The 25293-nt window shown below is 55.0% G+C and overlaps 1 protein-coding gene across 2 annotated transcripts; it reads right to left on the bottom strand.

The window, feature by feature from the left end:
- Window positions 1–800: 800 nt before the first annotated feature.
- On the bottom strand, window positions 801–16180 carry GATA3 (GATA binding protein 3). Of its 2 annotated transcripts, none has more exons than XM_049776321.1 (5): window positions 15940–16180; window positions 13344–13877; window positions 9514–9659; window positions 5592–5717; window positions 801–1452 (listed from the first exon to the last, which is right to left on the bottom strand). In XM_049776321.1, exons 1-5 carry the CDS (start codon window positions 16178–16180, stop codon window positions 1168–1170), a joined length of 1332 nt encoding a protein of 443 aa, XP_049632278.1. In that variant the 3' UTR covers window positions 801–1167. The 2 variants fall into 2 exon arrangements, with proteins under 2 accessions (XP_049632278.1, XP_049632279.1); XM_049776322.1 differs by having other exon boundaries at window positions 9514–9656.
- Window positions 16181–25293: the final 9113 nt, after the last annotated feature.

The following is a 25293-nucleotide window of genomic DNA, read 5'->3' as shown; positions in this document are numbered from 1 at the left end:
GTACCCCAGCCTGGGGGGGGGGGGTAAAGGGCGCAGGAGAAACAAGACAGAGGCTGTGGGTCCCTTAAAGCTATTTAATAAATATCATTCAAAAACAAAATGGAAAAGAATCCCTTCCAAACACGGGCAACCTTCCCTCAGTCGAAGAATGCCGTCTAGTTTTATGCAACCAAAACTTGAGAGAGAAGGAAAAATATTAAAACAAAACAAAACCAGAAAAAAAAAAAGAACCATTCTTAACACTAGCAGTAAATAAATTTATACAACAATTCAGTCTGTATAATATGGTGAAATAAATCTACATCTCTGCTTATTTGGGAACTTTGCATTATACATACAAACAATTACAGAGATCTGGTCACAGAGTGGGAGGGAGGGGTGACCGGGAAAGCTACGAGGCACGTGGACAAGCACCCCGAAACCCCAGAACCAATAAGTTTCCCACACAAAGCCCTCCCCCCAGCTCGGAACAAATGATTTACCTATAACTTTTTTTTTTATATTTTTTCCTTGATATTTTTTTGTTAGTTTTTCATTTTTTAGTCTTTTTTTTTCCTTTTTACCCCAGTTTTTTTTTTTGTTTTTTTGTTTTTTTTATTTTTTTGCTTTTTTGCTTTTAATGCATCAAACGATTGCGACCAGTGTAAGAAACCCCCCCAACTGGCAATTTGTCCATTTTGGCTTATCAGACCTTTTTTCTTCTTCTCTCGCAAGCTTCCTTTCCCCCAACCTCCACCCCGGACCCCAAATTTCATAAAATTCCTGGCAGTCCTGTCATGCCTTTCTGTACAGCTGCTCGATGCAATAAAGTCGTCTTCCAATATACAGTTCTTTCTTACAGTATAAGTTATATGCAACATTCCGCATGTTTTGTTTCGTGTTGTTTTTTTTTTTTTCCTTTGTTTGTTTTATTTCGTTTCACAGCACAAAGACCCTGTTTGAAGGGAGTGATGAGTCTCAATGGCTTATTCACAGATGGAATCCAGATTCGGCGAGGGAGAACACAAGACGGCCCACGGTGGCCCACCAGCGCCTGGTCCCACCGCCAAGGCCCTCCTCGGTCCTTCTCGACTTCATGATTCCTGCTCCTCCTTGCAATCGCACCCACCGGGCCACGGGTGGTGGGTGGTGGGTGTGTTGGGGGCGGCGGCGGGTCAGGCGTGTGGCTTACCCCATGGCGGTGACCATGCTGGAGGGGTGATGGGGGGCGAAGGAGAGGCTGGCCGGGGGGTGCATGGGCGTGGGCGTGGTCAGCATGTGGCTGGAGTGGCTGAACGGGGAGATGTGGCTCAGCGAGGACATGTGGCGAGACAGCGCAGCCGGGTTGAACGAGCTGCTCTTGGGGAACTCCTCCAGGGGTTCGTGGACCTTTTTGCACTTTTTGGATTTGCTAGACATCTTCCGGTTCCGGGTCTGGATGCCCTCCTTCTTCATCGTCAGGGGTCTGTTAATCTAAATAAAGATCAATTTTTTTATTTCTTTTTTTTACTTTCGTTGGCCGGCTCGGAGCTGCCGCAGGCTTCGTGGACATCACCCGCCCGCCCCCCCCTTCCTTTCATGTCCACCCTCAGCTGGGATCTGTTTTCTGGGGTCACACTCCACCCTCTCTGCTCCCACACCTCTGCCACTCTCCTTCCCCAGGAATCCCAAGTTCTTTTTTTTTTTTTAAGTGAGATATTTTCAGTTTATCAGAAATCAAGTTCTCAGTTTCAAAGTCTTACATATAACAATGTCCCTTAATAGAAGGAATATACTCTTCCTATTGTGTTTCCCTCTGATACTAGGTCATTCCACGAGTATATAAAGTTAATTTTTTTTAATATTCTATATCACTATATCTCAAACTTAAATAGCCAGGAGTAACCCCTGAACGCAACAGGGTGTGACCCAAAAATTAAAAAAAAAAAAAAAAAAAGGACAAAACATGGGCTCGAGTGATAGCACATTTGTTTTGCACACGGCTGACTGAGGTTTGATCCCTGGCATCCTATAGGGTCCCCCGATCCTATCCCCCAAACCTGCCAGGAGTGATTTCTGAGCAGAGACAGGAATAATACCTAATCACTGCAGGGTATGGCCCAAAAACTAAATAAATAAATAAATAAATAAATAAATAAATAAATAAATAAATAAATAAATAAATAAATAAATACGGAACAAAATATCCAACAACAATGAAATCATGAGACCCAAACTTTAACAACCAAACTTAAAAAATGTGTCTATTATGGTCCCCTGTGCCTGCCAGGAGCGATTTCTGAGCACAGAGCAAGGAGTAACCACTGAGTGTAGCTGAGTGTGACCCAAAACAAACAAACAAACAAACAAAAAATGGATCTAATAAGCTGGCAAGCTGGGTGGGATGTGGTGACATGGAATGGACTGAAGACATTGAAACATTGCATGTCTAAAATCCAACTCTGAGCAACTTTGTAAATCACAATGATTTAAATTTAAAATGCTTAAAAAGGGGCAGAGCGGTGGCACAAGCAATAAGGTGTCTGCCTTGCCCGCACTAGCCTAGGATGGGCCGTGGTTCAATCCCCCGGCCTCCTATGTGGTCCCCCAAACCAGGAGCAATTTCTGAGCACATAGCCAGGAGTAACCCCTGAGCGTCACCAGGTGTGGCCCAAAAACCAAAAAAATTTTTATAAATTAAAATGCTTAAAAAAAAAAAAAAAAGAGCCCCAGGTGGAAGTTCATTAAGAGGCTGCCTCAGCTGAGGCATTTTTTCCCCCTCCCAAGAGGATGTCCAGTCTCTCAAAGACAGAAGCAATGTCTCAGCTCCTAAATTTCCCTCCTGCACTTCAGTGGGGGACCCTGGAGAGGAGGAGAAAGGATCTCTGACACCTGGGCCAGGGGCTCTGCAAACACTCTCCAAGCAGTCTGAATTATTGGCGTCTATCTGTCTCTGTCTGTCTGGGAAAGGGCCGACCCCTTTCTCTCTCAGACCTGGCTTAGAGCAATGACAAACTTCATCCTGGAATCTGTTTCAAGGTGATTGATTGCAGGGCTGAATTTGCTATTGAGGGGTATCGGACTCAAGTTCTTCTATTATGAAACCACACAGCCAGGGTGTAGGCAGGGACATAGGATTCCCCAGGGAAGGAGGCTGGCAAGGGGGTATTTGAATTTGGAAAGGAAAACTCTGGTCTGTGTGCAGTGTGGCTGCGATGGAAGGTTCTGGGCCAGTCTGGCTCTGAGCCTCCAATTCTAACCACCCATAAACCCAAGGCCAGTCACTTGGTGGTGGTGGTGGTGTGTGTGTGGGGGGGGGGGGGGACTAGGCACCTTATGGGGCAGGAAAGAGGTACCCACAGGCCAAAGGGCATGAAATGTAGGAGCAGGGAGAAAGGCAGTCATGGCCTGGTCATTGCTGCCCCCCTGGGGAACTGAGTACCCACCACCCCACTTCTTTCTGAGCCTCATTCGTCTTATTGCAGTAAAGAAGTAAGATCAGGGCCCAAAACTGAAAAGGAGCCCGTGCTGCCTGTAAGTGAACCCCACTAGCTAGAGGAACCAGATACCCCAAAATAGACACCTGACCACAGACCAGAACTCAGGGGTAGCTGGGTTTCCAGGAAATAGTCCCAAAAAGGGGAAAGTGGGATATCTTCATTCTTGACCCTTGAGTCAAGAAGCAGACCACCCCCGGGACCCCTTCTGGTTCTCTTACTCTGAAATTTCAAGCATCAGTGTCTAGGGCAGAACGACAGCACAGCAGGGAGACATTTCCCTTGCACACTTCCATCCCCAGCATCTCACAGGGTCCCCCGAGCCTGCCAAGAGTAATTCCTGAGCACAGAGCCAGGAGTAACCACTGAGTGCCACCTCGTGTGGTCAAAAATACAATAATAAACAAATAAAAGTTAAAATATTCAGAGAGTCTGCACAGTTGGGAGCTCACCGGAGTGAGACCAGACCTTTTGACTGGGCTCAAGGGCCCTCGCTAAATGCCTTCAAGGTCACCCCCAGATAAAGGTTAAAGTTAGCGAAAGCCCAGTGGCAAGGCAGCGCCCGATCATGCCCAGACATATGCCCACTGGGCTGAAGTGCATTTGCAGGGGGTCAGATGCCTCGACAGTGTCTCTAGTTACAGACATCAGCACCCCAGACAGGTAGTGACTAAAGGCAGAGACCAGCAGGCTGGACAAGTGTTCATTGGCCACCACAGAACACAAACTCAGGATTCCCTCACCATCCCATACAGCTGCCAGCCACCTCCTATGGAGGATGCCAACTCGAGGGGGAGCCCAGAAACCCCATCTTTGGGGAGAAGGCTAATGCTCCACGCCAGAACCCAGCCACTGAGGAAGCTGATAAATAAAATAAATAGGCTGCGCTGAAGTACAAGGGTGAGGGCTGGGCCTCTCTGGGATTTAATAAGAAATTCATCATCTTCAGCTTATTGTATTTTTTAATCAGAAGGAGGGTCCTCTCTCGGAGGTCTAAGTACCCCAAAAATGACAGTTGACTCATTCCCTCCATCCCCATCCCTGTTGGGGACAGATGATTGATGCCTTAGGTGAGCTCTAACTCAGGATTTCTCTGAAATATAGTAGGTCCCCCTCTCCTGTGCCCCCATCATATCCCCCTGTTCTAAATGAAGCCCCAAAGCCCATGACAGGCAATTTGTCCATGTTGCAGCCTTGAACCCAAAACCCCTTCTCTCCAGGACCATGAACAAGTCCACTGCCCAAAGCAAGAGAGAGACTCGGGGGTCCTGTGCATATAAGAGGGGTTCTCCACGGAGGGTCCCTGGTGAACAGCCGGATTCACTGGCACCACAGTAAGTGAGGTAGGGGAACACACTGCAGGCTTGTACCCTAGTACCCTACACCTGAGAGGAGAGCCCCGGGGTATACGGGAGGAGTTCCCAGGTAACCCCAACGCCTCCAGTTACACACACAGTTACTGCCAGGCAAGGTGGGGACAGACCAGAAGGGCCCTGAATTCAGAAGTACTGGCCTCTTCCGGCTAAAAGCCCAGGGGCTCTCAAGTGGCCGGTCAGGGTGGGGGACCGGAGTGATAAGCATAGAGGGGAGGGTGTTTGCCTTGCACACCACCAACCTGTGTTTTATCCCCAGCGTCCAACAGGGTCCCCCAAGAATGCCAGAAATAATTTCTGAGCACCGAGCCATGAGTAACCTGAGTGCTGCCGGGTGTGGCCCCAAAACAAAACCAAAAGCAAAATAAAGTAATAAAGCAAACTGTTGGATCCCAAATGATCAACTAGTCCAAGAAATGGCAATGAGTGTTGGCAGCCAACTTTGGCTGGTCTGTGGGAGCCAGAGTGCCAGGTGTACCCCAGAGCTTCAGTAACTCACTCAGACACTCCATCTCGGGTTCTTGTACCCAGATTCCCCCAAAGACTTGCAGGCTCTGGGCCTGTCCACCACAAAGGGTCCCCAGAAGCCCCACCCTACCCCACAGGAGTCCATGAGAAATTCCATTCTCGCCCTGTTCCTTCTGCAAGCAAGGAGACCTCCCTACAGGTCTGCTGGCCTGGGGTTACTTCTTCCTCCAAGGGAAGACTCTTTCCCCTCCCAGCCCAAGGGTGCTGCTATGTGGGAGTCCTGGACGACACTTACATTGTGCAGCTTGTAGTACAGTCCACACGCATTGCATACGGGGTCCCCGTTGGCGTTTCTCCTCCACAGCGTGGTCGTGGTGGTCTGGCAGTTGGCACAGGAAGTGCCTGCCCTTCTGGCCGCCGACTAGGGAGGGGAGAGAAGACGGGGGGATCCAGACCCACGTTAACTGTGTTTCTCAAAATCTAGAGACAAGTCTCAACTGTTTCTAAAAAGCTCATAAAACAAAAAGATCATTGGAACCAATACAGGTAAACAGCATCAAGAACTTCCCAGTCACCCCAAAAAAGAAAAGAGAGTGAGATCCCAGCCTGGTAGCTCAGAGTAGAGTCTGGAAGGGTGAAAAAAACAAACAAACAAACAAACAAACAAACAAAAAAACCAAAAAAGCCACCCACCCACGCAGAAAGTCTCACTGACAACTTTTCCCAGGGGTGCAATCTGCAATGACCCAAACTTGTTTGGGGGACACTGTGTCCAGCACCCTCTCTCTTCTCTCTTTTCAAAATGGAACAACCAAGACCAATTTCCCCAGATGTAGGGAGTAGTCCTAGAGACAGCTGAGGCTTTGACCAACCACCACACGTTCCCCCACAGCCTCCCTTTACAGGGGCTTGCCCCAAACGGTGACTCCCCCCAACAAGCTTCAGTGACAGGTATGGGTTCCAGGTGACCTATCAAATGTCAAGACTGAGAAAGAACAAGCCCCTCCCCGCCATCTGCTCTCATCTCCCACCCCGAGAATCTCCAGTATTTGTTATTCCCAAGGAAGGAGGCGGTCAGAGGTCAACCTCATTCGGTGACATGCTATTAACTGGGGACCAGTCGACAAGTCCACATTTTTGTTTGTTTTTCAGTTTTGTTTTGGTTTTAGTGCCACACCTGGCGACACTCAGGGCTGACTCTTGGCCCTGCACTCAGGAATTACTCTTGGTGGACTTGGGTGGACCCTATGGATTGCCGGGGATCAAACCCAGGTCAGCTGTGTGGAAGGCCAACGCCCTCCCCGCTGTCCTATCACTCTGGTCACGGTCAGCATTGTTTATAACTACAAAACCTTGTTGAAAAAAAATGGAATGAGGCAGGGAAAAATAATAATAAAGCCTATGAAACAGCCAAATAATACCTGTGTGCCCCAATCCCTGAAATGGAAGAATATTATTAGAGGAGGAAAAGGAATCCTCCAGGTTTTAACAGGCATCAGGAAAGTTCTAGTGTGGCTGCCCAATGTAGAACAGAACTGGGGCTCACAGGGACACGGGCCCGTCCCTCCGTTTAAGGATGCAAAATGGGCCAGATCCCCAAAGCTGCCAGATACGGGGACTAGGGGAAGCCAGAATGGACTTGGAGGACCCCGTCCTCCAAGCCCCACATCTCCCTTCGTCCCACTCTAGCTGTGGATTTTCTCACATCCTACACCAGTGATCCTCAGATTACCGTGGGTAACATATTGTATTTGTTCCTCTTTTGTTCCTTCACTTCAAAATAAAATATATGCAGTGTACATAGGAATTTGTTCATAGTTTTTGTTTTTACTATAGTCCGGCCCTCCAAAGGTCTGAGAGACAGTGAACTAGGGCCCTGTTTAAAAAGCTTGAGGATTACTGCTAGACGCTCCAAGCCTTGAAATAAAAAACCCACCTTTACCCTCCTAAATGACAAGGCCCACTCCTGAGCTGTCTACTAGATGGTGCCTGGCCCTATCCCAGAGCGACCACAGAGACCCTCCGTCTACTCAGGACAAGAACGGGGGGTTCCCACATAGTTCATGAGCCTGTGCTTGGACCCAAAGGACCCTAGGCAGCCTAGTATCCCTGCATCCAGGCAGCATGTCCTCTCAAGGGAATAGCAGGGGTGGAGGGGAGGAATCTTCAACAGTCACCCCACGGCTCCATGGGGGTGGAGCCCCAAAGGAGCCTCGGAAAGTCCTTTCCCCCATTTTTCATACACACAAAACCAAGCCAGCTGCCAAAGTCCCGACCACACTGGTGGGGGGACAAGAAGGGGCCCTGAGCTATGAGTCTTCCCTGGGTCCTCAGCCAGAGGTGAGTGAACCCGAACCATGTTGCAGAGGAGAGGTAGGAAAGAAGAGATGGGTGTCCAGGTCGCCCCGGCTCAAACTCATGTTAGGATGGGAAACCCCAAATATACACAAGCTTGGGGGGCCCCCCTGTGTATATGTGGGTTCTACACCAGCAGAATGAAACCTCCTTCAGACCGTAGGAGGAGGAAGGAAACAGAAGCATGGGGCCGGTGAGATAGCATGGAGGTAAGGTGTGTTTGCCTTGCATGCAGAAGGACAGTGGTTCGAATCCCGGTATCCCATATGGTCTCCCCCGTGCCTTCCAGGGGTGATTTCTGAGTGTAAAGCCAGGAGCAACCCCTGAGCGTGCAGGATGTGACCCAAAATCAAAAAAAAAAAAAAAAAAAAAAACCAGAAGCATGCAGGGCAGAGAGAAGTGATGGTGTGTGGAACCCCAAAAATGTCACCTGAAGGTGAGTTCCCAGACACCCCGCATGTCCCTGGATCCTGTAAGGCTCATGTTGGGCCCCACCTGCCCCAGCCACAGTGCTCCCTCTTTCTCCATCTTGCCTTGACTTTCCAAGAGACCAGAGGAGCAGCGGTGATAGCACAGAGTATGAAGCGCTCGCCTCGCACGCAGCCGACCCAGGTTCAATTCCCAGCACCCCATCTGGTCCCCCAAATCCTACCAAAAGCATATTGAAGCACTTCTAAGGCAAGCAGTCAGTCCTAAGCACAGAGCCAGGAGTCAACTTGGAGCACTGTCAAAACAAAGAGCCCAAGAAGTCCAGTGTCGTGTCTTAGTCAAACCAGAGAGTTTGAGTTACTAACGTTCTTTTTTCCCCCTTTTGTTTTTTTTTTTCTCCCCCCACTACTAAGGTCCAGGTTTTGGGTGATTCAGAAAATTCTTTTGTGGTGCAATCACACTCATTCTGTGCTAACACCTCCAGTCATTTAAAAAAAAAAAAAAAAGAAAGAAACACGTCTTGTTCTGATCCGTTCAAACATCTCAGCATTTAGGTCTGTAAAGTTAAGTTGGTGTTTATGAGTTATCTCCAGGGCTCAGATATCCGGCAGCTTTTTCCTAGGAAGTCAGCTTTGCACATGAGAGAGAAAGGAAAAAGAAATGCCAAGCTACAAGCAGCTGTGGGGGGAGGTGGAGAAAGTTGGAGAAGGAGCAAAGATCAGAAAGACAAGCATCCCTGCAAGGTTTTCCTCCTCCTGGGCCCAGAGAGATTCTCCGCTGCTGAGAGAGCCCAGGATCTGTCTTGTTTCCCTCCTGGGTTAGGGGAGACCATGAGCCTTTCTGATCATGCAGGAGTTGGGGGGAGCTGTTCCTTCCCCCAGCCTCCAGGTCGGTTCAATCACCACTAGGAAAGCACTTTTTTGATCTCACTGCGTTAGAGCCAAGGCCTGCTTTATTACACTCCCTTTAAATGGCCTGAGCTTCTAAGGCGAGGTAGAAGTTCAGAGACCCCCCCACTCCTGCCCTTTCTCCACAAATGCCTGATTGAGGTGGGGACAGGTTCCCAGCGGGAAACAGAGTCAGGATATTTCCAGAAGAAAGAAAGGGAGGGCACCAACCTCCAGCTCCTAAGTGGCTCAAAAGGAAAGTGAGACCAAGGCTGGCTGCAAGCCAGGAACTGGGCCCTGCTTCTGGTGCTTGAGGTGTCTCTGTGAGACACAGAGAAAAATCTGACTTCGCCCCCCCCCCCCCCCCCTCGTGCAAGCCATGTGCAAGCCAGCTCCAGAGAGCTGAAGGTTTTGGATGTATCTGGAATACTCCCTCCTCACACCCATGGAAATATCAATGGATCTCAAGTCCTTGATCCCAGATCCCAAATCTCAGACCCTCATACAGACACTGAGTAGCTGGGGCAGAGCACCCTTTGGACTCACCAGTCTCCTCTTGGGCTTGATGAGTGGCCGGTTCTGCCCGTTCATCTTGTGGTAGAGGCCGCAGGCATTGCACAGGTAGTGGCCAGTCCCGTCTCGCCGCCACAGAGGGGTAGAGGTAGCCCCACAGTTCACGCACTCCCGGCCTTCTAGAAACAAGACCAGTCTCAGTGGGGCACAAGATCCAAGACAAGGGGCAGGAGCAGGGAAAGGGCAAAGGGCATCCATCCCCAGAGACTTCTCTCCCTATGCTTCCTTGGCAGGGGCACCCCCAAGTTGATGAGACTTCCTCTCCTCCAGGCCATGGGGGCAGAGAGACAGGGTGCTGAAGGGGGTTCTTGCCTAGGTGAGTGGAGGGCATTGTTAGGGAGCCCGAAGAAATGAAAGCTGGAGCTGGATGGAGAGAAAGAAGTTACTTCTGCATTCAAAGACCCTCAGAGGCGACAATTCTCCTGAGGCAGCTCTGAGAGCACTGGAGACCCTCCCCCACTGGTGGTCAGCATAGACCAGATCTGAGGGGATGGATCCCCCGCTGGGCTGATGGACTTTCCCCACCAAGCAGTTTCCATTCAACTTCCAAGACAACTGGAGTTTGCCCAAGTCATAGATCAAGGCCTGGCAGTAACTCAGAGCCCCACAAACAGGGTTTTCTAACCTTTTCCAGGCAGAGATCTGGAGATCTAATAGTATGTTTATTGGGGGAGGAGAAGGCAAGGGGGAGGGGGCCATGGACACCCAAGTCTGCCTTCCCTCTTTTTCCAAAAAACAAACAAACATAACAAACACCAAACCGGCCAGGCCAGGTTGGGGCCCTATTCAAGCCCAGGGCAAAAGTGTTCCAGAAAGTCCTGGAAATATTCCTCAAAACTCAGCACAAGACTGGGGGATGGGGGGGTACAGGGAGGGGGAGGGCTTTCAACAGTAGCCCCAGGAGGAAGAAGAGGAAAATAGAAAATTCCAAGAAAACTGAGCATCTACCCAGACCCTTCAGCCTATCCAGAGTGGGAGGACAGGAAGATCTGGGGGAGAGAGGGGAGTTGCACGCTAAGTCCTCTTGAGGGTGTTTTGAGAGGTGAAATTTTCAGACATGAAGCAGCAAAGTGCAGAGGCAGATTTGGGATCTCATGGGGCGGGGTGATCCATTTGGAAAGACCCAGAGAGTTGGAGACCAGACCCAAGAGTGGTCCCTACCTGTTTGGTAGGACAGACTAACCAGACTTGTCTGGAAATAGGAAAGTGGGTACTGTCTATCTTGAGTCCCGGTCCCTTCACCAATCTAAAGACCTTCCAAAACCTTCCTTGTGCACCGACTGTGACTCCCCAATAATCCTCTTTGAAGGTTCTGGTTCCTGGGGTGCCTTGCAGGTGCAAGACGAAATGCCACCCTTCCCTAAGGTGGGCAAAGGCCCAGCCAGAGAGAAAACACACTGCCTCCTTGTCAGCCAGGGCCACGTCCTGTCTTATCCTGTCTACCCTCTCCCAAGTCAGGGCAGCAGTGCAGTGCGGGGGCAGCTGTGGGGTGAGCTGGTGGGTCTGGGGATCCCCAGCCTGATGCTGAGTTTGGTTTCCTCTCCCAGTTTCCTTTACAAGTCACCGGAGCTCCCCTGGGCAGCCCCTGGGCAGGGCCAGGTGGTCAGTACCACAGCGTCAGGCTGGGCACGGGGCTCTGCACTGTTTCTTTCTCCCCTTCTTGCCCTGATTTCAAGCTTCTGCCTGCTGGGGTTCAGCTTCTCCCCTCCCTGCCTGAAGGACCTCCCTGAGGCGACACCTCTGTAAGGTGACAAGACAGAACCAGAACCGCAGCTATGAGGCCCCAGAGAGCAGACTCCCTGCACTCCCCCACCAGAGCTGGAGCCAGGGGAGGGAGTGGGCAAGAGTGAGGAAATGCCCAGGGGGAGAGGCCATAGAGTGGCTAGCAGGAAAGACCCTTTCGTTTGCAGGGGGCCCTGCACCCTGCACCCAGAATCAGCCACTGAGAGAAACTGGCAAAACAAGCCCTAACCACAGTACCAACTGTCTGGCCACCCCCTACACCTACCTACACACAGGCTCAGTCCCACAGAACTCTCTCTCTCACCTCACCCAGTATCGAGGGTAAAGGAGGTTTCTGGAAAGTTCTCCTAGTCTCCAACTCCCACTTCCCAGGTGGGCTCTATAGGGCTTAGGGAAAGGGATTGGTCTTATTTGGGCGGCACTGTGAGAAAGGTCAAAGAAGGGGGTTAAAATCCTCTCTCCCACTCCCCAGTTAAATGTGCAATGACAGAGTCCTGGGGGTCTGGCTCTTTTCTGGTTTTCAAATCCTTCCTGTCCCTGCCCTGCCCTGCCCTGCAACACCCAACTTCAGCCCTTAAGGGATAGAGAAAGAAGAGTGTGGGGAGAAACCAGAGGCCAAAGGGAAAGCCATTCTGCCCCACTCTACCCCCAAAACTCCAAGCTGACCTCATCCCTCCCCCACCTGAATCAGGCCCCACCAGAAATGAGAAAGAACATAAGAAAAAAATTAGCAAAGGAAAAGTTTATCACTGAGCAAGTCAGCGCTTCCAGCCGACCCGTACCCTGTACCCCGATTCTGCGGGAGGGACCCCTGGGCCCTGTATCCCCCCCACCCTTGTCTAGTGCCCCGGCTGCCACCCCAGAGCCACCTCCCGCCTCCCTCTCTCTCCCCTCGGCCTCCGCAACGTGCGGCCCTCCGGGCTTTCTGCCGGCCTAACCGCATCCGGACTCGATTAAAGCTCGGGCCGGGATAAACAATGCAACTGTCGCGTGCAGCCGCCTGAAAAGAATTGGATTAGCTTAGACATCCCCACTAAACAGAGACAGTCCCGAGCAGGCAGCAGGGGTGAATGTCACCCGGGGAAAAACCTGAAAACTGATCTCATGGGCCCCAGCTCTCAGCCCTGCCTGCCTGTCTGACAAGGGCGCTGAAAGCGGGGTTCACCGTCTTCAGAGAGGGGTGCAGTGCCCGCAGCTTCCCCGTAGCCGGCCTGCAAGAGCAGGCTGAGGCTAAGAGGCTTCTAAAACCCCTGGAGACCCCCCCAGATTCCCTCTGTGGAGACCCCAAATCCAGCCTCTAGCCTCTAGCTCCACTGAAGGGGACTCCGCCCACTGTCATCCCCGTGGGTGACAAGGTGACAAGCAAATCGGAAGGCGCCTCTTTTCCTTGTAAAGCGAAAATATCAGGTGTGGGTGAGGGGTGATTTTTTTTAACTCAAAGAGCCACACTGCAGGGCACCCCAATGCGCCTGCCTGTTTTTTTTTTAAATTTTGGATACAGGCTGAGTTAAGAGACACCCCCAATCTCTTCAACCCTTTCTCCTGCTCCCTAAATCGGTCTAGACCCAGTCAGTGCTGGGGCCCCGAGGAAGCCTAAAAATGTAGGCGGTTGCTCTGTCCACCTGCTTCTGGTCAGAGATGACCACTCCTGTCCCAGAATCAGTCTGAGTGCACCCCCCTCTGCAGAACAGAACCAGGAATCCAGTTCTGACACACGTTCCAGGCCCCCACAAACTACAGCCTTCTTTGCCGCTAAACAAAGCAGATAGTGATGGTGTTGGAAGTGGCACCCCCATGAGCAGAGCCCAGAGGACAGGTAGACTTCAAGTCTGAGGTTTGATTTTAACCTGAAACCCGCAAACTGATTCCCCCCTTCTTCCCTCTGGCCTTCGTGGGACCCGGTTCATGGGGGTCGGGAAAAGGTGTGGGTCCGTGTTCTCCCAATTCATCAATGGAATCATCACTTCCTTTCCTCCAGCTCAGAAGCAGGAGTGAGGTGGAAGGGGTCCCAGCCAGGAACCAGAAAGGGGGTGGCCCAGTGGGAACCCCTCTAGACCTACCGGTACTGGATCTTGCCTTGGGCCTGGACTTGCAGCCGAAGCCTGTGGGGGAGCCCCCCAGAAGGCTGCTGGGGGGGAAGAGTCCCGAGCTGTACTCTGGCACATAGGGCGGATAGGAGGTGATGGGGTGGTGGGCTGAGGCAGCGGCGCCACCCAGGGTGGCCATGCCGGCCCTTGGGTGCGAGGACTCGAGCTTCATGCTGTCCGGCAGCGGCACCTGGTACTTAATACACTCCTTTTCCTCTGGCCGACCGGCGCCCGAGCCCGGGGTGGACAGCGCGGGGTCCGGTGACACGTCCTTGGGAGGGGTGGGCGGGAAGGTGAAAAGGTGTGGGCTGGAGTGGCCAGCAGACAGCGAGGAGGATGAGGCAGGTGGGTAGACTGACAGCGGCCCGGGGGAGCCGTGGTGGATGGACGTCTTGGAGAAGGGGCTGAGATTCCAGGGCGAGGCCGTGTGGTGGCTGCCCAGGGCTTTGCCCCCATCCAGCCAGGGCAGAGATCCGTGGAGCAGTGGCGGGCGGCAAACCTGACCCCCTGAGCAGTGGTAGAGGAGAGAGAAAAGCAGGTGAGCAAAGGGGCTTTCCTCTGAACCCTAACACCCATCCAGACAATCGCTGTACATTTCAACCCCTTTTCTGCCAACAGTCTATCCGCTCCCACCTCCAGTCCAGCCAGGACAAGGCCCCTCCAGAGAGGCAGAGGGGTACTAGAGAAGGGCCCAGACACACTTTTCTGAACCACCTCCCCAAACCCCTCTTTCAATCCTCTGCTTGATTTATTGGCCATCTACAATGACCCAGCAGTCCAGACTTAATCCCAGCCCGCCAAGACAGTGAAAGATGGTCCCTAAAGTGGGGATACTGGGGCTGCAAAAATAGCTCCCTATGCGAGGGGGACCCAGGTCCTCCCAGAGGGGCTCTGTCTAACACCCTCTCCTCTTGTGTTTTATCAGGGGTACAGCGCAGTGGGGGGGGGGGGGCTCTGCTTCCCAACATTGAACACTGGCTGGCTCAGTCACACTCCTCAAGGCCTGCTGTGCTATTGGACAAGGGAATTTTCCTCACTTGGATTGTAGGAGAATAGAGGGGCCTTTTTGGACCCACCCAAAAAATCCTCCAGGAGAAGAAAATAATATCAGTAGCCAAAGCCCATTCCCGAGTTCTTTTTCCACTAGAAAAACAACAACAACAATAACAAAGATGAATTTACTGAGCTGGGCTGCAGGCTCTGGCCTACGGGCGCCAGTCCGGCCCAACCAGGCGAATTACCTTCAGGGGCAAGATGCAGTTTAGAAACTGCTTCAATTCAACCTCAAGCCCCGAGGCTCTGAGCTGCACCACTTAAACCGTGATCCTAAAGCCGGTAGATCCACGCCTTATTGATCTGTTCAATCGGCAGCAGAGCCTGTATTCTTTTACCATTCTGTTTAACCATACAGAACAATACTGAAACCAAAATCTTAAGAGAGAGACAGAGGAAGGGGTGGGCAGAGGAGGGGGAAGGCCGTGTGTTCAGGACTCCTGGGTCAAGATTCGCCTTTGCAGGAAGTCGTTGAGTAAATAATAAGAAGCCTGTATCTACCGCGCATTCCACTCGGCTACCCTTTGCAGCGCGCTGGGGGGGCCTGGTGAACCTCCCGGACCCCAGGCCCCAGGCCTTGAGCAAAAAGAAGCCTGAGCTTGCTATGTTGTTGCGACTTTTTCTGCAGCTCCCGGAAACCGGCTGGATTGCCCACACCTACCTCCGGGCAAATTTTCCTTTCGACATTTCTGAATTGCCCCCAGACCCCCTCCAGGTGAAAGAGAAAGAAAAGAGCAAAAAAGACAACCGCGAAGGGCTCCCTCGGGCCATCAGAAAAAAAAAAAAAACAACGAAATCTGGATTCCACTTTTCTCCAGGGAGAAGGTACCTATCTAGGCCAGGAGGAGAGAATCAACAAGATTTGCAGCCAGCGACCAGGCGGCCTGCGCGGAAAGGCTCTGAAATTCTGTGCAGCCGGGAAACCCTCAAACCTGGACACCCCCACACTCTTCCCTCGACAGGTTCCCACTCTTCAAAGCCAAGGGGTAGCAGAACCAGACCCCAAAGGCAAAGACTGGGGGAGATCAGTAGAGAAAGGAGCCAATTAAAAAACAAACCCCTCTCCAAAATAATAATAATAATAACAATAAATAATAAATGGAAAGGAAAGAAACCGCCTTTGGGACATTTGTGAAAAAGGGCAGAAGACGCCAAACTGAGTTAGCTCCTCTCCAGGCTTAGAACTAAGCAAGGGCCCAGCGCAGAATTTTGCAGGGACCAAAATCCCAGCTGGGTTTGGGCCTCAAGGGCTGCAGGACCCAACCAGGTAAGCACCTGATCAAGGGGACCCCCCCTGCCGCCCAGAGGCGCTTCAAGGACGGTTTGCAAAAGAAAAAAAAAGAAAAGAAAAGAAAACCAAAAACCCAAACAAAACAAACTGACAAACGAAAGCTCATTTCCGGGCCCCATTTTTTTTTTAAGTGAACCGGCACTAGGAGAGGTGAGTGTGCCGGTAGTGTCCTTCCCTCCTGCGCCCCGCGCGCCCCTCGCGCTTTCGGGGTCTCCCCAAACTCACCGTGGTGGGCCGGCGGGTAGCGCTGCACGGTGGCGCGCACGGAGTTTCCATAGTAGGACGGGACGTGGTTGCCTTGGCTATCGATGTTGAAAAGCACGTCCACCTCTTCGGGCAGCGGGTACTGCGCCGGTTCCATGTACGAGTGGCCGAGGCCCGGGTGATGCGTGTCTGGATGCTGCCCGTTGAGCACGGCCGGGTGGTGGTGGCTGACCCAACGTGGCTGGTCCGCCGTCACCTCCATGGCCCTGGGGGCGCCGGGATCGTGCGCCGAGCGGGGAGGAGGAGGAAGGCTCCGGGGCGCTGCAGGTGTAGCTGGCTGCCCCGGCAAGGTGAGGGGCGCGGAAAGGTCTGTTTGCAGCGCGGGCAAACTGGGGCGCACTGGCGGGCCCTCAGGTTAAAGATCGATGAGATAGTGCGGTCGTTATATTACAAAATAATAATGCACAAAGTAACTTTTGGAGGGCCGCCCCAAATAAAGAGAAAAAAAAAGAAAGGGAAGAAAAAAATATATATAAATTCCAAATATCTGAAGAATCAAAGGGGAGCCCCACTGCAAAAAGAAGGTGCAGACGCGGAAAGCCGTCTGTCTCTCCTCGCTTGGCCCGCGGAGTCGCCGCTTCTTTCTCTCCGCTCGGCTTACCTGCGAAGGAGAGAATGGGAGACGTCGATGAGCTCCTAAGTACCCAAGCACCTGAGTGACCCCCCAAGAAGCACCACCTCCCTAGCCGCCCGCGGGGGCGGGGGACACACGCACGCCTCCCCTTTCCAGCCCCCGCCCCAACGGGGGACCCAGGGACCCGCACCCCAACAGCTTCAGGAGCGACACCCACATGCAGCCCCGGGACCGGGGCCAGGCCCGGCTGGTTCCCCGAGCCCGGAGCGGGCCAAGCGGCCACCACAAGGCAGCGAGCGCGGCGCGGCGCGGCTCCGTCCGGGGAATCCAAATCCCAGGACCTTCGCAGCAAGGAGGAGGGTCGAGTGTGCACGGCTCCCCAGCCTGCCCAAAGGGACACGGGGACAGGGAGGAGCTGGGCGCAGAGGAGCGAGGAAGGGAGGACGCCCCGAGTCGCCTGCACACCCACCTGGGCCAGCCGGGAGCCGCTTAGGAGGAGGCGCGGGACGGCGGGCAGCAAGCGGGCTTGTGCGTGCGCCCGGCCTGCGCGCTCGTCTGGCTGGCTCCCTTTGGCCTCGCTCGCTCGCTCGCTCTTTCGCTCAGTATTTTTTTTTTTACAGGGAATGCATTCTTTCTGCAAGTATCAAGACGGCGCCAGGCAGCTCAGTGTTCGCAGACAGCTGTGGCGCGACGCAACTTAAGGAGGTTCTAGTGTCATCCGCGCCGGCAGGGGAGGAGCCTGGCGCGGGCTGGGCGGGCGGACGGGCAGGAGAAGGGGACGGGATCGCCGGCACCAGGAAACTGCAACCCCAACCCCGCGTCGGGACCGCGCCCCCAGCCCTCCCGGGCGCACCCCCCGCCTCTGCGCCCGCCTCTGTACTGACCGGAAAAGGGTGCCGCGCGAGGCGCAGGGGCGCAAGGGTGCGGGCCGGGGGTGGCCATGCGCGCGCGCGGGCTCTTTAAAGCCATTCCGGGCTCCTCCAGCTAATTCATTGGGGGTTCAGTGGCCCCAACGCGTGCTGGGGTGGGGTGGGGTGGGGGGCGCCGGCGGGCCCCATTCGTAAAGATGGTCCACCTCCGACTTTTATTTTTTTTAAGTGAACATTTTTGGAGACTGGTGCTTTATTTTAGTTTTTAAATCCCATCCAGGGGTTTAGGGAGTTAAGAGCTATGTCAAGGAACATGGATAGGAAACTATCAAAAAACTAAAATTAAAAATTCGAATAAAGTGCCCTTGGATCTGGAGGTTTGCTTCTGAAGTCCACGTTCTAAGAGATGGGGAAAGGAGCAGCGGGGAAGGTGGTCTCCGGGTGTGCTAGTGTGTACTCTAGAACTGGACGTGGTGTTGGAGAAGAGGGAGATAAGGAGAGCTCGCGGATCGCCCGAAGCAGCCTCTCAAAAGGAATGTGCCTGCAGCTGTGCCCGCTGCACAGCTCGCGATCGCTTTTCAGGGTGCATTTGGGGCTTGCTTGTACGCCCCGCGCGCCCGGACCTAGGAGAGCGAGGGAGCGAGAGAGCGAGCGAGCGGCGCCCCAGAAAAGTTGCAAAGAAAAGAACTCGCTCGGGTCTGTTCTCCAGCGATCCAACTTCGCCTTCACCCAATTTTCTACTTATTCCGGCTCCTAGAGTTTGCCCACCTCAGAAAACCAGCCCCCCACCCTCCCCAATGACCCTCACCCCACCGGACCTACTCGCCCCAACACCCCGGGAGGCTGCAAACTCCTGGGCCCGGGAGCGCGCTGGCTCCGAGCTGGCCCGGCGAGAGGGCGTGGTCTTTGGGGGGGCGTGTTCTAGGGCAGGGGCCAATCAGCGGGCGAGCTGCGGCGCGGAGGCGATTGGTCCACGCCCGTGGGCTCAACCTGGAGGCCTCGGCTGGTCCTTTGAGCCGCTGCATCCCCCTAGCGGTGCGCGCTCTCCGGCGTCCGCCCAGCATCTCCCTAAAGTGGCCGGGACTAGCCGGGGCCTGGAGGAAAGGCAGCTTCGGCCCCACCCTGTGCTCCCTCCCGAGCCTTGTTGGGTTCTCCTGCGAGCTTTGTGCTGGGTGACCCCTTGTGGCCTCGCTGCCCCCCCTAAAATCCACAGATACCCAAGTGCGCGCGTAAAGATTGGGTCCCTCCAAGTAAGTTCCTAGGTCTCATCCCCGCTCGGCCTTCACTGAGGGGTTAGGGGTGTTGAAGGGAGAAGGAGCTTCCAACCTGATCTTTGCAAATGGATTTATTCCACAGAATAAATAAATTGCAAGCGAAGGGCCTCCTCCCCACTTTAAGGTTCCCAGTCTTTTTCTCCCCTCCTGAAATCAAGATTTATTCCCAAGAGGGGTTGCGTTCCCACCTCCCTTGCAGGAAGGAAAAGGCCTAAATTAAAACACCTTCTGCAGCCTTCTCCTGAGCCCACTTAGTCCGAGTTTATTAAGGCGGCCCAGTCAAGGCGCATCGATTTTCCTTCCACTTCGACCGTGGTTCTTCCAAAGGCTGGCGGCAGCGCTCGGCGCTCTCGGAGTCTTTCAATTATTTAAATTTCTAACATGCATGAGAAACTGCTTCCTAAACCAGGAGACAGACGCGCACACTTGTTTTTCTTTTTCTTTTTTTTTTTTTTTTTTTTGCTCTTAGCCCCGAGATAAAGGGTGGGAGAAGGGTCAGATCAACAGTGCGCCCCAAGTCACCCATGCGCACCAGGACGCGGTGGCACTCGCGGGTCAGTGACACCCCCCCCCCAAACTGCGCTCTGGGCCTCTGAGCTGGAGACTTGGAAGAGAGCAGCAACTGAGCCCCAGCCGGCTGCAAACCCCAAGCAAGACCCACACACGTCAACTTGGGAGGCGCAGCATCTATTTTTCCAGACAAAGCAAAGGTTGGTGCACAGCAGGCCTTCGGGTGCCCAAGGCTTCTCTGAACAACAGAGAGAGAGGGGTTTGGATGGAAGGGAACCCCACACCGAGAGGTCGGCCTGAGAGGGAAGAGGCCACACACCAGCAGAAAGGGGGAAAAAAATAAAGAATAACCCAAAATGGGAAAGGCCCCTTTGGGCGTGGGGGGCTCGGGGCGGCCGGTAAAGGGGTGCGGGGCCTGCGGGGAGTGGAGCCAGCCTGCAGGGGGTATAGTTAACGTAATTCCCAGCCGGACCGCCCCGGTTCCCGGACTGACAGTGGGTAATTGGGAAAGAGGACTCGCTCTTTTGATGGCCCGCGCCGGCCAGTCTCGACGACGCCAACCCGGGGCGTGACGTCACGGGCCCAGCCCCAGAGCCCGGAGGGGAGGGGGCTGCGTGGGGGTGGGGTATGGGGTCGGCCCGGGACCCACGGGCGAGCGGGTAAGGAGACGGGGACCGCAGCGAGCGGGCGGGCGCGTGGCCCGAGGCGCAGAGCCGGGCCGCGGGGGTCTGGGTCCAGCCCGGCGCCGGCCAGACCCGCCAGGCCGGCACGAGCGAGCTTGGGGCTTCCTCCTGGCGAGGCGGTGCAGACTAGCAGGGGGCTGGGGAATGGGGTGGTGGGAAGGTGGGCCTGACCCCCCTCCGAGTCCCCGAGCAAAAAAAAAACCCCACAAAAATAATTGAGGACCCAGGGACCTCCAGCGCCGGGACCGACAGCCCTGGTCTGATGCGCCCATCCCCAAGTCCTCCCCGGGAACAGGCGACCCGGGCCGGCTGCTGGAGACCCGGAGGCCGAGGATGCAGCCAGTGGGGTGTGTGTGCCCTCTTGGGGAAAGGGTAAGAAATGGAGCCTCTCCGGATCTCCGATGAGCGGGTATGGACACACACACGCGCACACACAAACACACACACTCAAGCGCGCGCGCACACACGACAGACAGGTCTCGCCGGGGCGCCCAGCAAAGACGCCCGCCGCGTGGGCAGCCCGAGCAAGGCGGTGCCCCCCAAAAAACGGCTCACCCCAGAAAGTCGCGGGGCCCAGAGCGCGCACATATCCACGCGGCCAGCCTCCTCCACCCGAGCCTGGCGACCTCCGGCTGCTGCAGGCGAGCTCCGCGGGGCCGAGGTGCCGAGCTGCTTTGGAGGGGTCCCCAGCGACCCGTGGCCGGCGCCCGGCGACTGCCAGCCCACCCCTGGGGAAAGCCTCGGGGCGGTCATCGGAGCGTGTTTGCTTAAGGACCGAGCGGGCCGAGCCTGAGGAGCCGTAGGCCTCGTACCAGGGGCTGCAAATATTTGCAGGCAGGAGAGAAGAGACGCGGGGCCGGGCCGCACCGCCGCCGCCGCCGCTGCCCTCCCCCACTGGAGCCGCGGCGCCGGCCTGGGCGGACCCGACCGCGTCGAGCCGCCGACCTGCAGCCGGGAACCGGGGGGCGGGGAAGGGCGGGAGACCCTGAAGCCCCAGAGCCCAGTCTGGGGAAGTGGGGGCGAGCGGTAGGAAGCCCCCCGCCGCTGGCGGCTCTTGCTGCGCCCATAAACCCAGTGTGTGGCGCGCCCGGGGACAGGACAGCGGTGGCCAGACCGGCTCGCTCCTGCCCCGGTCTGCGCACGGCGGGGCCCCGAGTTGGGTGTCTCCCGGCCCGCGATGCCCCATTGTTGGGACAATTAACTCTGACAACCAGCGCCCCGAGGCATTGATTCCCGACGCAGGCGGGGGCGCCCACATGGGTCCCCGAGGGCTGCCCCAGTGCCCTGGCTCAAGGGAGGCCAGAACGAGCAGAGCCAGGCTTGCAAAGGGTGGGGGACCCGAGGGGCGCCCTCCCCATGCCTCCAAGACTCCGCTGCGCTTGCAAGGCCACGGCCGCGCAGGTCCCCGCAAGGTTCGGTCGGTAGAAAAGAAAAGCCGCGTGGATAGTAGCTGGGAAACGGGGTGGCCGATTTCGATGACCCGAACCGCGTCTCCATTCCCTTCCACAACCCGAGAACTTGGAGCCCCCTTTTCTGGCGCGTCCACACCGCCTCGGCGCCCATCCAGACCCGCCACCCCCTCTTCTCCGGGTTTGGGATTAGGTTACCCGGCTGGGCGCGGATTTGTGCCGAATCCGAGAACAGCGCAGGTAAAGCTGTAGAAAAGGCTCTGCCCGCCACACGGCGGCACCGGGACGCGGAGACAAGGGCCCCTGGCGCTGGCCCACCCTCCCCAAAGCGGTGCCTGCTCCCCCGAGGGGCCTCACTAAATGCCCGCCAGCCTCCACCCCCAAACCAGCTCCCAGCCCAGCCCGGTGCACATTCCCGCATGGGCAGAAATGCAGCTGGAGAGGTCCTAGTGATTTCGCTCCCAAGGACTCTCCAAAACGCCCTGACCCTGGAATGGGGTGGGATAGGGGGGTACTGGGGGCTCCGTAGGAAGCACATCTGCCCAAGCCGAGGCTGTCTTCAGTCCTCAAGGAAAATAAGCTTGTTTTGGGGGGCGACTCCATGCGTTGTCTCTCCGGCTTAGTCTGGAGAAGCGATGCAACAACCAACGCTACTGCTAGCGGCCCTATCGTTTCAGGGACCCTTGATGGATACTTCCACCGTCTCCTTTCCGGGGCCAGAGAACCCCCAGTTGCGGGAAAGGGATAACAATTGGGTAGACGAGGCCGGCAGGGGAGAGAGCAACTGGCGGAAGACCGGGGCTTTCTGCAGAAAGGGTGTCAGACAAAGCCGAGTCCTCCGTGAAAGATAAACCCCTCATGACTGCCCAGGAGCTGGGCGCGACATTCCTGCACCGCCCCAGGCCTTGCTTGAAGGGGCAAATGAAAAGCTACAAGAATGGGGTGTGAGTCGTCCTAGCTGGCGTCAGGGATGGCACTAAGGTCTGCTTCCGAGGCGGCGGCTTGAGGACAGCCAGGAAGGGGATCAGCAGGGCTGGTTCTCCCTCGGAGCTCCAGCCTCCACATCTTCTTGCTCCTCACCTCCACCTGCCTGGTGCCTCTCCCAGCGGTCTCTCTTGAGCTCCAGGACTGCTGCAGACTGAGCACTGTCTGGGCTCCCTCCTTCGGCCGGCCGCTGGGATTTCGAGGGCAAGGGAGAAGCCGCTTCTCTCCAGAACAGCGTTGGCAATTCTTGGGGTCAGCCATGAATGCTGAAGAACTGAGACTGCACCAGCCCCGCTGGACTCCAAAACAAGGGGGAGCTGTACGCTAGCAGGTAGCGGGAAAAGCCACCATTTCATTCTCGGGGAGAGACTGCAGAGAAGGTCTGCAGAGAAAACACGCACCGGAGCATCCTGTCTACTCCGGACCAGCGGGCGACCCTGCCACACCTGCTGGCTCAGAAGGAAAAAAGGGGGGACCAGCCTCTAGTTCCTCCTCCAGGCCTTTGCCTCCCCAGGACCGCCTGCCACTTCATGGACCCCAGATGATGTGTTATATAAAACATGACAACGGCCACGCAAGCGCACCCAGGCTGCAGACCAGAGCGCCTGGAGAAGCCGGTTCTTCCTGAGCCTGGCAGCCAGAAAGAAGCCAAAGGGACCTCGGACTGTCGCGCTGGGTACTCCCTCTGCTCAATTCCCAGAGCGGCTGGATATCTCTGGCGTCTCCAATCCTTGGAGAAAAGGGAGCGAGCATACAAAGGGGCACAGGCTTCTGTGTCCTTATTAGCGACATGGCCTCAAGATGGTCAGACAATCCCTGAACTGCAGAAAAGGCATAAGCCCTGTTCCGTGGTCTTACACGTATTCTGAAGTAGGACCCCCAATTCCCTTCGGTCTCAGAACTGACCTTCCCCTACAGCTCCTCGGCGGCCCTGAGTGTGGCCCTTGCTGGACTGTCACTTAATGCCTACCATGGTATTCTCTTCACCCCACATTATACTATCTGCTGCCAGAAGGAAGGCAGGTAGAAGAAATACAGGATCCAGGGGAACAGCTGCTGGGCCAGGCTTTGAGTTGGGCACACGTTATCCTGGCAAGGGAGCCCAGGCAGGTCTATCTATGCAGGGTGCATTCTGCTACGTTCACAGAGACCCATTTTTCCAGCCTAGAATTGTGCCCCCGCGCACCATCTTCTGGAATGGAGCTGGCCTCCACTGTACTAGGTGTCCGCTATCTGTGGATAATGGACACCTAGGAGGGTCTCCCGTTCCAGTGGAGTCCTCAGACTGCCTCAGAGCCCCCACAGATGAGCATCTGTCCAGCAGAGGCCCGGGTTTGACTCATTGTCACTGGAAAAATCGCCTCATCTAGTACATCAAGGAGGATGGACTAAAGTCCTTTTAGGTCAGGTTCTTTATCTCCCACCCACAATGCCAGTGGTTGACCTGGTGGACAATTTAGTGGGGGGAGAAAAGGATCGGAAAACTAAGTGGGAGAGTCCTGGGGATCACACTTACATCCAGCTCCTGCTCGGGGCAGAATCACCCAGGCCAGCTTTCATGGGCATCTCACAGAGAGGAGACAGAGACAAAGAGGGGCTTTAAGCCTTTCTTCTCAGCTGAGCTCACTAGACCTTCCTTTGCATCCCAACACACCTATTCTTGGGAGTGGCTTCTGGGGAGACTTTTTTGGGGTCTAGCTCACTTGGGGAAGAAGGGTCACCTCCCCATCCTCTTTGCACCCTAAAAGCCCCCTAGAGCAGCCGAATTGAGAGATTCTGATTTCCTCCCCTTCCAGAGACACTCCCCACCTCCAGCTCCCAGATGCTCACACATCTGGCCTTCCACTTTATCTCGCAGCCCACAGCTGTTCCTTTAACCCAAGGCAGAGACAAGGAGCCCAAACTCAGACTTATAAACTGACTGAAATAAACATGAAATTGGCCCCCAGAGGCAGCGGTGAATCCCCTCAACTCCCTATTTTCCTGCGAAGGAGACCCCAAGCTCACCCCTTCCCGCATCCTTCCCAACCACCACCTCGGGAAGTTCTGGGTTCTGGGTTCCTTCCACCAGCTCTTTCCTTCCGAGGAGAACCCAGATTCTTGCTTGCCCAAGGTCATTGCCAAAAGCCTCAGCTTCCAGTGACCCGCAGAAAACAATATGGACAGGCCGGGTTAAACTCACTTTCTGCCAGTGCCGCTGTCTCCTCTTCCTTCCAGCTTGCTCGTGTGCTTGACCAACTGTCGGTCCTTTTATTATTTTTTATTTTTTTCCGGGCTTGTCAGAAATCTGAAGGCAGAAAATGACAGGCAGGCTGGGGCCCAGCTGGGGCCGGCCCTGAGGTCCTCGGGTCCTCACAGCATCTCTCAGAGCAGCCAGCGAGAAGTAAACCTGGGTGCAGCGCATCCTCCTAGGGACCCTCCCTCCCTCCGCCTCCAACTGGCGGAGCTCTTCCGGGTTGCGCTGGGAGAAAGGGTGGGAGGGAAGCAAGCAGGGGAGGGGATGGTTTTCACCCCCTTTTGCAAACAAGTTCCACATGGGGGGGGTGTGAAACTGGCAGGATGGGGGGTTGGGCGAGATGGTCTGAAATGCGATGAGTCCCCCATTCTGGGCAAGGCCGGAGTGAGCCCAGGACCTGAGGTTGCTTCTCTAAGGCTGGCCCATTGCCTCACAGAAAGCCTTCTGCACGGTTTTCCTGGAGTAGGGGATAGTGGCAGCGAGGACCCCGCTGCCATGAGCAGCTAGGGGTTCACTGGGGGACAATCTCAATCAGGTTCTATGCTCCCCTAAAGCCCCAAGACACCCCCCCACACACACACACACATCCTCTGACTCAACTCTGGCTTCGGTTATGCTGATGCACAAAAGTGCCTTCTCTTTGCTTCCCTCTACCTTGAGCTGCAGCTGGCCAGAAAAAGTTAGGGGACAGCATGGTGTGGGGGGATAGGGCTCTGCTACCTCTGGCTTCGAGAGGCTTGGAGGCAGCTGTGAGCTTTTTGCCCAGGCTCAGAGGC

The sequence above is a fragment of the Suncus etruscus genome, chromosome 7, assembly GCF_024139225.1.
Source record: "Suncus etruscus isolate mSunEtr1 chromosome 7, mSunEtr1.pri.cur, whole genome shotgun sequence".
Classification (NCBI taxonomy): domain Eukaryota; kingdom Metazoa; phylum Chordata; class Mammalia; order Eulipotyphla; family Soricidae; genus Suncus; species Suncus etruscus.
This window is presented reverse-complemented; position numbering and strand designations above follow the sequence as displayed.

Excerpts from the sequence above, each read along its gene's own strand:
- GATA3 (XM_049776321.1), bottom strand. The coding sequence starts at position 16,180 with ATGGAGGTGACGGCGGACCAGCCACGTTGGGTCAGCCACCACCACCCG. Across the intron at positions 13,878-15,939 it reads CTACCCGCCGGCCCACCACG|GGGGTCAGGTTTGCCGCCCG; the intron begins GTGAGTTTGGGG and ends ACCACTGCTCAG. Across the intron at positions 5,718-9,513 it reads TCAAGCCCAAGAGGAGACTG|TCGGCGGCCAGAAGGGCAGG; the intron begins GTGAGTCCAAAG and ends TCCCCTCCCTAG.